The sequence below is a fragment of the Leptinotarsa decemlineata genome, unplaced genomic scaffold, assembly GCF_025532065.1.
Source record: "Leptinotarsa decemlineata unplaced genomic scaffold, Ldec_3_MD MMD2_tig00026328_RagTag_RagTag, whole genome shotgun sequence".
Taxonomy (NCBI): Eukaryota; Metazoa; Arthropoda; class Insecta; order Coleoptera; family Chrysomelidae; genus Leptinotarsa; species Leptinotarsa decemlineata.
In genome coordinates, this window is record NW_027412688.1 from 6,469,534 (window position 1) to 6,483,462 (window position 13,929).

At 33.2% G+C, this 13,929-nt stretch overlaps 1 protein-coding gene across 1 annotated transcript; it reads right to left on the reverse strand.

The window, feature by feature from the left end:
• Positions 1–522: 522 nt before the first annotated feature.
• Positions 523–1,794, reverse strand: LOC141485561 (uncharacterized). The gene is made up of 2 exons (XM_074182423.1): positions 660–1,794; positions 523–560 (listed from the first exon to the last, which is right to left on the reverse strand). The coding sequence occupies exons 1-2, from the start codon at positions 1,792–1,794 to the stop codon at positions 523–525; spliced, it is 1,173 nt and encodes a 390-aa protein (XP_074038524.1).
• Positions 1,795–13,929: the final 12,135 nt, after the last annotated feature.

Genomic DNA, 13,929 nt, shown 5'->3' on the forward strand with positions numbered 1-13,929 from the left:
CATTTGAAACATCAATTTGAATACTTTTCGAAGTGAATTTGAAAAACTCATGAATTAAACTCAACTTTATTTTGTTCAAACTTGCATTTGCTGTAATAACCCAAATTGAGGAACATTCCCCATTATTTGAAAATGTATATTTTAGCCTATCAAAGCAGGTTCGGATGAATTTGCATTTTTCTGCGCGCACTGTAAAAGAGCAAGTATCCGGAATGTTAAATTATTAGGTACTGAATTGAAGGGGTATATTTTTAGGAAAGATTAATATTTTGGGAAAGAAAGGTTTTTGGTTTTCCACTTCTCCATCTTGATACAAACGATGTGAGAAACTTCCAAAGGCTATTAAATCAGACATAACTATAAACGATAATAATAACACCATTGTTGAAGATCCGAGAGACGTTGCTGAATTCTTCAATAAATTCTATACAGATGCGCCTAAAAAGATATTGAGCAATATAGTCTCCTGTAACAAGGACTTCAATTATTTTCTGCGTTTTTTTTTATTTAGAAAAAACCGCATCAGCCGTAGCTATTAGCGGCAAACATATAAAATATATCTGAAACATGCAGTTGTTTACATTACAGTTTAAATAAAAGGTTACATTCTTTAAGAAATTCAACAATATTGTTGGTATTGCTATTTTGGAAAATTTCACTTAGTTTGGAGGGAATTTTATTGTTCAGTCTCTCAACTGTGAACAGTGGGCACTCTTCCAGAACATGCTTAACAATCACAAGCACTTCACACGTGAAACATTTTGGTGGCGGTTCTTTCCTCAATAGATATTCATGCGTAAGGCGAGTGTGGCCCAGTCGTAATCTTGTAATTATGACTTGATGGAAGCGGTTTGTTGCTTTATTGTTCCAAGGATATAATGTAGCCTTGATTTCCTTAAGTTTGGAAGGTTCTTGAGACCAGTGGTAATTCCACATTTCTACAATTTTGCAATGGAAATAGGATTTGAGATCCATCAGCAATGCTTTCACACTGAGATTACATGCTGGATATTCTACAGCTTCTCTGGCAAGTTTATCGGCTATATCGTTTCCAGAAATCCCAATATGTGAAGGAACCCATAGGAGGGTTACTTTCCTGTTATCTAGTTGATTCATCTCCTCTTTAATCATATTTACCAGTACGTGATGGGTATATATTTTCGACAAAAAAATAAGGGAGTTGAGAGAGTCCTTAATTATCAAAAACTCTTTACCAGGTGCCGTTTTAATGAAGGAGAGACCTTTATAGATGGCATAAAGTCCTCCAGTGAGAATAGTGGCAGATTCATGTAAAGAAAATTTACAGGCGGTCTCGTTCGTTACGAATGCACATCCTACACCACAAATTGTTTTTGAGGCGTCAGTGAAAATTTTCTGGTGAAGTGGGTATTGAGACATTATAGTTTGGTAATCAGCTTGGATCAGCTGGGGATTTGTGGTTGCTTTGCTCATGGATAGTAGCTGAGTATTTATATTCGGTAAGGGAATACGCCATGCAGGAGTTCTTTTTGAGAGTTTGGATTGGATTTGTGGAAATTCTTGCATCTGTTTGAGGTTGAGGGAAACCATTTTTCGTTCATGAAATGGAATGTTTGCTTTTGTAGTGGGAGTGACTGGAACAATGAAGGGTTGTCGAGTTTGATGGGCTTGTCGCCTGGCCGTATATGATAGTGTCAGTTCATGTCTTCTAAGGTTTAAAGGTAACTCTCCAAGTTCACAGAGTAGGCTGTCAACCGGACTTGTAATAAATGCTCCAGAGATGATTCTGAGTGCGTTATTATGTATTGTATCCATAGCTTTGAGGGTGCTCGTGGAAGCAGACGAGTAGCATATGCAGCCGTAGTCTAATTTTGACCTTATTAAAGTTCTATACAAAGTCAAATTATGCAAATTTTCTGCGTAATGTTACGTCACTTCCAAATTCGTTTTTTCTCATGCCATATCAGGAGCTAGAACTATTTCAGTTACTTAAATCAAAATTAAAAAATAAATTTTCTACGGGATCGGATGAGGTACCAAAAATTCTATTGAAAAAGTGCTTATCAGTACTTATTGTACCACTTACTTTTATGGTAGATCTCTCATTGTCTTCTGGTGGTTTTTCAGAATTGCTGAAATGTGGTAAAATAACACCTGTGTATAAAAAGAACTGTCGTCAGAGCCTTGAAAATTACAGACCAGTCACAGTACCTTCATCTTTTTCCAAAGTATTCGAGTATTGTTTTTTAGATAGATTAATGTCATTTTGTCATGAACATAATTAATATAATTTCGAGAAACCAACATGGATATTTGAACAAAAAATCTACGAAGACTGCGGTGTTCTCTTATTATCAAAACATAATAGAATATATTGAGGCACACGAATGACCTGAAGAATGACCTCAGCAGGGCATTTGACTGTATCAATCACGACATACTACTGGAAAAGCTGTATAAGTATGGTATTAGAGGCTGTTCTCTAGATTGGATAAAATCATTTATAGTCAAACGTACAGAATTTGAAGCCATCAACACTCATTTCTCACAGCAAACTGAAACAGACATTGGTGTCCCTCAGGAGTCCATATTGGGGCCAATTCTGTTCCTTTTCTATATTAATGATTTGGATAAACTTTCTGTACCTGCATCCTTCACAACGTACGCTGATAATACGTCGTTAATCATATCTGAAAAAATGGACCCTTCCTTGCGTGATAAATGCAATGAAGTGTTGACATCTTCGAATGAATGGTTTTCAGCAAATTACTTGTTTTTATATACTTCGGAAACGCAAGCACTGAGATTTCACCATATCCAAAAAGAATGTAACGAGTTGTCATTCCAATCAAACGAATCGAGTCCATCGATCTCAACTAGTCCGGATCAAACAATTTTCTTAGGATTACGAATAGATAAAAATCTCAATTGGAAGGCTCACTCCCATTACTAAATCTCAAAATTGAATTCGATTGCCTTTCAATTTAGAAATTTGCCGCATGTACTCAATATTGATCAATTGATATAGCTCTATTATGCACAAGTTGAAAGTAGGCTACGATACGGTGTGATATTTTGGGGTTTATCTACCCTAGCAAAAGATATCTTCGTGGCACAAAAACGAATTTTACGATCAATGACGGGGCTTTCACAGACTGATTCATGCAAAGATATATTCAAGAGACTGAAAATATTAACATTACCATGTCTAGTCATATCAGAGTTGAGCATGCTAGTATTCGACAATAATGATGAAATATATGTGAGGAACAAACAAAATCACAGTTTCAATACAAGACAAAAGAATGATTTTTCAATTCCATTCGGAAAATTCAAAATAACTCACCAATCTCCCAGTCATATGACTCCTAGAATATACAATGATCTTCCTTCAAATGTGAGAAACGGCATGACAAAACAATCATTCAAATATAATTTAAAATCCTTTTTGATAGTGTTTTTATAAACTGGATGAATATTTGTCGTGGCAATTTGCGGTGAAATCAATTTTTTAGTATTGCTATTAGTATTATTGTATTTTAAATGTAAACAAGTGACTTTTTCCATATGGTTTGTAACTGTCTTAAAGAAATAAATGACTATTATTATTATTATTATCTTCCAAATGAAGAAAGTAAGCCATACATTTCAAAAATTAATTCTATACAAAGATGTGTAGATCATGCAAAGAAGTAACTTTCAGACAGAAACTGATGGAAGAAAAATCCCTTTCGAAACAGCTATTTTCATATAAACATTGAATATATGAAAGAAAAAAAATACATCCGAAACAAATACTTTCATATGAACGCTGAAGTATTTGAAAAACGCTTTTACTCTGGTCTGTTTGTATTTCAAACATTCGTAATAGAATCCAATCAGTGGGTGTATTCGACCTTTCACCGCAACCCGCAAGGGTTTATTGTGGCTCACACCTATTCACATTCAACCAAGGGAACACATTTTATCAACGAAGCCGATAAGTTCGTATGGTGAGTGGTTTTTCAGATCAGATGGTGAGAGTACGGATCTGCCAAGCTCTAAAAACCTGGTTCAGTCATTTTCCCAACAGATGCGACACACACTGTCTTCCGACAGTCCGAGTCAATGCATATAATGATTCAAATGACAGTGACCTGTAAGTAGTCCAACAACTGTTTGGTATCAAGCTTCGAAGGGTGAATAAACGCCTTGGAGTGAGCCTGGAAGACTCTGCCCGATTCTTTTTTCCATCCAGGCGTCCAATCTTTATTTCATCAGTTCGGACTTCCATTGTCTAATATAATATAAATTGATTTGATAACCCTGAAAAAAATCAAAAAGGGTTAACCGAAAATAACAATTTTATTAAACAAAAAACTGAAATTACAAAGAAATAACATACAACAACAACCAAACAAATAAAAATTGAAATATCAATAAAAGCTGAAAAAATTAAAAAAATTAAAAATATTAATAACAAAAAATAAAAAAATAAAAATTAAAAGATTTCAAACCAAGTTATGTCACAACGTTTTGATTGTTAGTATCCACGATCATCTTCGGGTGATAATTGGACTTATTCCTCCGAGATCTGACTATTTATATGTCATTCGGGTGCTTTCACCTACCCCCTCTTCCCTCTTTCCGCTTCATTGGTTTTGGCGGTAGATGACCGTTTGGCGGGAGTTGGTCGTTTTTCGCTTGATTAGAGGTTTCCATATGTTACATATCTCTACGCTAGGTTGACTAAATGCTTTGTTGGACAACATATACGCGGCTTCTTCGAATTTTCTCCTAGTCCAAACATGCTCTGCTATTCCGGATTTGCTGGTTTCTCCTCGCTGTGTGTGTTTCTTGTGCTCAGCAATGCGAACTTTCCATGGCCTCTTAGTTTCAGCGATGTATGATTCTCCGTACTCGCAGGGTATCCGGTAAATGCAATTCTTGGAATCGCACTCTGCGTTTGGTAGCCTGGTTTTCGTGAGGCTGCTACGGATAGTGTTCACAGATCTGAAACAGGTCCTGATGTTATACTTGGACCCAATCCGTCTTATCCTTTCCGATAATCCTCTGATGTAGGGAAGTACAAGTACTGGTTGTGGCGGCTTCTCTTCCTTGTGGAGTTCTTGCTGTCTTCTAGCTAAGACCTGTTCTACCATCACTTTGGAGTAACCATTCCGTTGAAGGCCATTTTTGATGATGCCTAGTTCCTTTTTGAGACCTTCCTTTGTATTACAGAGCCCAAAAGCACGGTCCAGTAGAGTCTTGATGATTCCTCTCTTAGTCGATTGATGGTGGTTGGATTTCTGGTTCAGATACTGTGAGAGTGGGTTTTCGATATACAGATGTTTCCCATTGATCACTTAAAATCTGCAGTTCTGAACACCAAATTTGGAGTTCCACAAGGTTCCATTCTTGGACCTCTCTTATTTAACATCTATATCTAAGATTTCTACAAATGTATTAAATTTTGCAATATCCATCACTATGCTGATGACACTCAAATTTACTCATCTTTTCCGGAAGGCAACCTGGAAGCACAAGAACTGATAAATAGAGATCTCAATTAACTGTATAACGTCTCGTGCGCACATAACTTGAAATTGAATGCTAAAAAATCATCATATATGTTATTTGGACCCAAATCTAAAAGGAGCCTTATTTCCAACCTCATCAAGATCCACATAAATGATGTTGCCTTGCCTTTCACTTCTGAATGCAAAAACTTGGGTCTGTGGATTGACTCCGATTTGAGATTTTCTAAACATATCAGTCATCTTTGTAAATCGTCTTATAACATTCTCAGACAAATTTTTCCCAATAAAGACATTCTTTCTACACAACTCAAACTTAAGCTTTGCGAAACTTTAATTTTCTCTAAATTATCTTATTGCGATTGCATATATAGACCTGCACTTACCCAATACGACTCTCTCCGCCTCCAAAGAATTCACAAAACTCTTGTTTGAGAATTTTCATTGGTATACGTAAATTTGATCACATCAGTAGTAGGTTTGATGACTCTGGATGGTTAAGACTTGAAAAACTACGCACTCTACACATCCTCACAAATACACATATATTACTATTAACAAATAAACCTGATTATTTATATAATAGACTTGTTAGTTTTTCCCAGACTAACAACTATTATACTCGAAAACACAATTCGGCATTTTTTACTCGAAGTTTCTCCTATATTTCCGCTAAGCTGTATAATAAGTTGCCCAGTGACTTCAGACTTTACACGATAATGACATTTAAAAAACGTTTGAAACTTCTGCTTAAATCCTGGTAATTGGTGCTCTGTATGTCGATTTTTGCAAAACCCTTATTATTATTCATTTTAATCAAGCTTTTATTATTGTGTTTATTGTTGTATTGGTTGATTTATCTTCTATTCTATACTTGTTATTATTATACTTTTTATTGTATATTTTTGTAAGGTTGCTGATAATCCGCCTGTTCATCTAATTTATTTTGGATGAATAAAGTCGATTTATTATTATTATTATTATTATTATTATTTAGTGTCGGTCCTCTTCATTAATACGTCTAAGAAAGGCAATTCGTTGTGGATTTCCTTCTCCATTGTGAAAGTGATGGAAGGCCTTACGTTGTTGATGTGCTTCAGGAAAGTGTCTAGTTCTGCATTCCCATGGTTCCATATTAAGAAGGTGTCGTCTACGTATCTCAACCAGACTCGTGGCTTCTTCTGGGCTTCTTCAATGGCCAAAGTTTCAAACCACCCCATATATAAATTCGCTATAACAGGTGAAAGTGGCGATCCCATTGGCGGTCCCTCATCTTGCGTAAAGAATTCGTCCTTCAGTTGGAAGTAGCAGTTTCGTACACAGCATCCTAGTAATTCCATGATTACTTGTATCGGTAAGTTTGTTCTATCTTTCAGGTCCCAATCTTCGGATAGCTTCTTCTGTGTAATTTGGAGTGCTTCTTAATTTTTTGCTAATAATATTTTTAATTTTTATAGAATAGAATAGAATAAAACGAATAAAATAATCAAGGTACAAAATTTAAATTACCACAGAGTAAAAAGTAATCAAAAAATAAGCAAAAAATTAAAAAAAGGATTGAAAAATTAAAAAAGATTTCAAACCAAGTTACTTCACGACATTTCGATTATTAGAATCCACAATCGTCTTTGGGTGCTCGGTGATTGAGTCATCAATCAATCTCTCTTTCTTTGAGGGTTCATTTCCCTCGTGTCTTAAACATGCTATTGTAGTTCCTGTTCACAAAAAAAATGATAAACACTTAATCTCCAACTACAGAGGTATTGCATTGCTGTCTTCATTTTCAAAAATGTTCAAAAAATCCTATCTCAAGAGACTTGTTTCCTTCTGTAAAAAGTATCACCTACTCGCAAAGAGGCGATATGGATTCCAATTTGGTTTATCAACCCAAGATGCTACTCTTTTATCCAAATTTGAAAATGGCGAAAAATCGAACAGTATTCTATTTGATTTGTAACGTGCATTTGATACCATCAACCATCAACTTCTCCTCGATAAACTTTATGATATTGGAGCTCACAGCCAAAGTCTAAAATCTGGTATCTGACTGGCAGATCATTATCTGTTAAGGTTAAACTCAAATCTGCTATATATCATTGTAAAAATTGTAACCTCTTAACAGGTGTTTGCCAAGGTCCCCCAAGGTCCTGGGTTCCACTCTCTTTCTCGTATTCGTCAACGACATCTCTAATATTAATCAACAACATTGTACTGTACAGTTTGCTGATGGCATGTCCTTCTTATTGAGTTCTTCTTGTGAAGGATTATCTAACCAGGCTGATATTGCAGTTGCTATATGCTTTAATTACTGCGCCAGAAACGGCCTCGTACTAAATAGCAATAAATTTAATACCATTGTTTTCTCGCTTAGAGAAATGGACTGCAGTATATTGATTGGAGCTAATACTAAATCTATTGTGCAGAAAAAATCAGTCAAATTCACAGGGTTGAATATTGACTCCCAATTATCCTGGAATATTTCTATTAAATTATCCAAGCATTGTTTCGTTATTTGGAATCTCAGAAAGGTTGTCCTCATTAATATTTAATTAAGCTACTACTGAACCTATGTTCACTCAAGTCAAAATTATTGCTTAGTCTGCTACGGTAACTGCAGCAGATTGAATGATCTGTTGTTGAAAAAAAGATACTAACAACCATGTGTTTTAATAAATATGGTGATTTTTGTAAGCAGTTATTTACTAAGTTACAAATTTCAACTGTGATATCCATGTATATTTTAAATTGTGTCACTTACATTAAGAATCATTACCATGAGTTTCAGCAAAGGGATACTATCCGCATAGGTGCTGGTTATACTCTCAGGCAAAATTATAATCTGATAGTTCCTTTACACAAATTAACATCTGTATCAAACGGACCTCATATTATGTCTATAAAAATATTTAATAAACTTTCAACATTCATTGAAAAATTTTAAAATCCCATGGATTTCAAAAATAACGTTAAAAGTATTCTCTACAAAAATGCCTTTTGATCACCTGATGAATATTTTCAAACTGATCTGGCCACTTGACATAACGATTGTTTGCTTGTTTACTATTCTACTGTTTATATTATGTGTTTTTAATTGTTTTATATAATTATCGCCTGCATCTGCTAATGATTTAATTTTTTTTAATGTATATTCCATATTTTATCACTTTATATTTTTCAATTCCAATCTTTACTGTGTATGTGACGATTTCCGTGCTTGTAAAAAAGTCTCAGGAAAAATAAAGTTTTGTATTGTATTATATTGTATAATCAATATATATTTATTTCCATTTTTCGACGTATATTACATGTATTGGAATTGTCAGTTGGCAGGTAAATTATATTGTACATTGAAATAAAATGAAAATTTACATCAAAAAAGGAAAATAAAAAGATTAAAATACACTAACACTGAAATTTACATCACACATAGGTAATCACATATTACGAAATTTTATAAACATTTTTTCATTAAAAAGTTTTTTAACTCATGTTTAAATGAAGACAATTTATTCATATACTTTAATTCTTCTGGGAGATTGTTGAATATTTTGAGGCCAAAATGATCAGGAGCACATGATTTTATTTTTCTTTTTGCTGAATTTACATGAAAATGTTGCATTTTTCTTGTTCCATAACCATGAATATTCGAATTGCGGATAAAAATGTTCCTATTTTCAGAAACATGGACACACTTGAAGACGATTATGGAAACTAACAATTGAAAAGTCGTGAATTTTTTTTTTATTTATTTTTTGCTCAGTTAATTTTTTATTTCTTTTTATTCTTTGGTCGTTTTCATTTTGTATCTTGATTATTTCATTCTTTTTATTGTATTTTCATTGCACATTTAATTGTTTAATATAATTGATATTTTACCTATTCATTCTAATTTTATTTGTTCTTTCATGGATTGTGAATCATAGTAGAACCGTATTAGACAATGGAAGTCCGAACTTAAGAAACATTGTTAACTACTTTTAAATAATGGATTCAATTTGTGGATCTGAAAATTTTTTTTTGCATATCATGTTTCGGAATATAAGCTGGAAAAACTTATGGAAAAATATTATTTAGAAATATTTGAAGAGAGTAGGCAATTTAGTAATTTTCTACACCATCAAAAGACATAAAATTAATTTAAACGAGTTACCTATTGACTTTATTTCACAGAGTAAACAACAGGAATTATCATAAGTTCTTGATCCGAAAAACAAATAAATTTTTACATAATATCATTATCTCATAGTCAAACTGAAATGATGATCTTGAAAGGTGAAAGGTAGTAACTATATCATCTACTTATATTGCTTCAAAGAATACCCAATAAACCCAAAGTAAATTGAAAATTAATTTCTAGTAACCGGTGATTTACGAACAATAAACGTACCTTCATTTCCAAATTATTGCTTTATTGAATTATAAAGAGGATTTGTTTCAAAACTGTTGAATATATTTTTGGGAATAAGTTTATTGCTGCGATAAATACTAATATATAAGATATTGAAAAATAAGAGAAGTTCTGTAATTGTTTAATAGTCATTACGAAAGGCCTTCCTTGAAAAATAACAATGTATTATACTATTAGTATTGTGAACTAATGATGTACAATAATAGCGTTTATGGACTTTTCAACAACTGTTAAGCTCAAGAAAAATGTTTCCTAGTAAATATTTTAAAAGTACGATGTCTGTTCAAAAAACAAGGTGTATTTTTATTTTTGTTAAAAAAACTTATTCATTCATCAATTTCTGTTTTGCCTTTTTAAAGTAGCCCCCCTCAGATATAATACTCTCGTGCCAACATTTTTTCTAATCCTCGAGGCAGTTTGGTATGTCCTTGAGCTCTTTTAGCGATTCGGTTTTCATTTCCTCAATCGTCATAAGACGCCGTCCTTTCATGGGTCTCTTCAATCTTGGGGACGAGAAAAATTCGCAGGGAGCTGAATCTAGTGAATATGGTGGCTGATGCACGATTACGGTTTTGTTTTTGACAAACAAATGACGAGTGAGCAGGTGTATTATCGCGAAGCAAAATCTTTTAATTGTTTTTCGACAATACCGCCTTGTGGCAAGAACTCCTGATGCACTACGTCACGGTAATCGGAGAAAACAGTGGGCAGAACCCTGACATATACCATATACCTATGATTCGTCACCAGTTATGACGCTTTTGAGCAGATCTGGATTGCCGTTGACATCATTCAACAATTACTGCGACGGTTTTTTTGGTCAAAATTCAGCAATTTTGGAACGAACTTCGCTGCCTCACTCTTCATGCCCAAAATTTCCAAAATAATTGCATGGCATGAGCCAACCGATATGCTGATATCCTTATCAACTTCACTATTACTGATGCGTCAATTCTCCATAAAAATTTTCTTCACTTTCTCAACATTTTCATCGATTGTTGATGTGCTGGGCGTCCAGAGGAAGCGTCGCAAAACAAGTTCAAAAACATGAAAAATAGAAATAAAGGTCCTAAGAATATGAGCGATAACCCATTCAATTCCGAATCACCTCTCACCTGACCTCACCTCGCCTCAGTCGATAAAGTTTTTAGGAATTCACTTGGACAGCAACTTGTCGTGGAAAACTCACACAGACAATCTTTCGAGTAGGTTATCTAAGGCCATTTATGCTATAAGACAAGTTAAAATTAATTTAGGTAGGCAATCGGCTATCATGACATACCATTCTCTATTTCATAATGTTATGACATATGGATTATTAAATTGGGGACACTCTATCTACTTACAGTATGTTTTTTACTCCAAAAAAGAGCAATTAGAGCAATTGTAGGTTTAAACAGATTGGAAAGTTGTAAGCCGTAGTTTGTACAGCTAAGTATTTTGACGTTACCTTCATCAGTCATATATACTAACTTGGTATTAATAAAAGAAAATATCAGCAACTATCAGACACTTAGTGATAATCATAATTATAATACAAGAAATAGAGACAATCTGATGCATTCCACAACATAAATTAGCAAGTACTAGTCGCAATTATCTAGGAATGAGACTGTTTATTAAATTGACTATTGAATTGAAAGATACATACCTGGAAATATTCAAAAAGAAACAGAGTATTCTGTTGAGGAAAGCCTACTACGAAGTAAATGATTTCAAATTGTCTTAAGTTAATTTGAATTACAATTCCTGTTATTTTTTCATTCTTTTGGTTGAATTTCTTTCAAATTATTACATAATACTCCTGACTCTTATTCATAAATATGACTTACAGATTTGTTATTAATCTATATGGACCTTAATATGTTTATGTTTCACTTTCAAATTTGTGTTATGTGTATCTAATTATGTTGTAATTTTACGTTGTTAATAATTTATAATTTACATTTATATATGTCATATATGTGTATTTTATGTGACTTGTCCAGACACCATGGTGTACTTGGGATCAATAAAAAAAAAGTTTCTGAAGGATTTTGGTGCAGCTAAAAAATTGCAATTGTTTCAGGAGGACTTTCTTTCAGTTTGTGTCTGAAAGTTATCAACATTCACCATATCACCAATAAGTAACTCTATACATGGATGTGTAGATCATGCAAAGGAGTAACTTTCAGACACAAACTGAAAGAAAGTCCTCCTGAAACAATTGCAGATTTTTACCCTCACCAAAATCCTTCAAAAACTTTTTTTATTGATCCCAAGTACACCATGGTGTCTGGACAAGTCACATAAAATACACATATATGACATATATAAATTGTAAATTATAAATTAGTTACAACGTAAAATTACAACATAATTAGACACACATAACACAAATTTAAAAGTGAAACATAAACATAATAAGGTCCATATATATAGATATTTCATTTTGCAATAGTTATAAAAAATCATAATTAACAAATCAATAAATTTTTATGGACTTTTACCGCAGGATCATATGAAGTATGTATATCAAAAGGGCTCCACGAAGTTTAAAATTTATAGGTCAATCATTTATGCCTTTTATCCTATTATTTATGCCAACGGAGATTGGGAAAAATTTGTTAGTTAACAATTGAATAACTTTTTGAAAAATGGTGATAAAAATTTTTTTTCTAGGGGACTCGATTCATTCAAGTATTAAGAAGATACTAGAATTTTTTCAAATTTTCAGAATGACATTTTATGTAATAAAAAAATTATTTCTTTTGATGAACTCTCTTCAGCGGCAGCGCGCGCATGCCGCAACAGCCGCGCGGAACCCTATTTTCAACGTCAAATCAAAATTATAAATAATGGAGATGGAGTTTTGGGAGTCGGGACTTTTTATCGAAAATTTCCTCCTCTTTAACGAATTTTTTTTCAAAGTTGCTTGAATATTAATATTTTTTGAGTTATTAACGAAAAACTATTATTTTGTTAATAACAATTGCAATTTTTTACCTGCACCAACATTTTTCAAAAACATTTTTCTAGAGGTGATTCCGAATCGAATGAGCTATCGCTCATATTTTTAGGACCTTTATCTCTATTTTTCATGTTTTTGAACTTATTGATTAGACTATGCCTCTCAACAACAAACTAAACACGCTAAACAGCTGAAACTGTGAACATATGTTTGAAACGGGTGTACCAACACAAAAAATCAATAAATCGCTGATCGAATGTACTCAGCTCGCGAAATTTGAAAATTCGCCTCATTTTTTCAACAGACCTCGAACACCTATATTTTACACAGAGTAATAATATTTCTGAAAATGGGAACTCATCATTAGGTTATACCTTCCAAGAAATAAATAATTTTGATTCCTGTTTTATAAAGTATTTTCTGCGAACCTTGAACTCACGAATAATGCTGTTCAGAATTGTAGTTGTTCTTCTGTACCTGGTACTGATATAATATTTTTGACTTACAAAACTTGATACTCAATATTTCGATTTCTCCAATTTCGATCGTCCTCCATTTTTAATATATTTCCCAATATTCTGATTGTCTGGGTTTGCTCATATATTCAGCTATTAACATTATTTTCTAAGGATAAAATGCGCTTTCAAAACGATATCCACGTCAAATTGAAAGGAATATATTTCAAGGAGAGATTTATTTATGGGAAAGACATGTTCCGGCTTTCTACTTCACTATTTTCATACAAAAAATGTGGAAAACTTTCAAAGGAAGATCAGGCAAAGAAGTAACTTTCAGACATTATCTGGGCGAAACAAATTTTCATATAAACATTGAATCACACGAAAGGAAATGTACTTTCGAAACAAGTACTTTTATATGAACATTGAATTATACAGCAAATAATTTTTCCAATTCAGTTTGTACTCCAAATATTCGTTACGGATATCATTCCTGTGAACGATAAAAACAAGAAAGGGTAATGATTACATTATGACACCTAAATTGCAAGAATTGAAAAATAATGTAACTTTGTATACCTCAATTGCTAAGCAGGATGACAACTACATGGGAATAAG

What these genes read in the sequence shown, in the direction of transcription:
- LOC141485561 (XM_074182423.1), bottom strand. Translation starts at nt 1,794, where the DNA reads ATGGATACAATACATAATAACGCACTCAGAATCATCTCTGGAGCATTT. An exon ending in TAAAATTCCCTCCAAACTAA is followed by an intron (nt 561 to 659) that starts GTGAAATTTTCC and finishes TGCATGTTTCAG; the next exon opens with ATATATTTTATATGTTTGCC.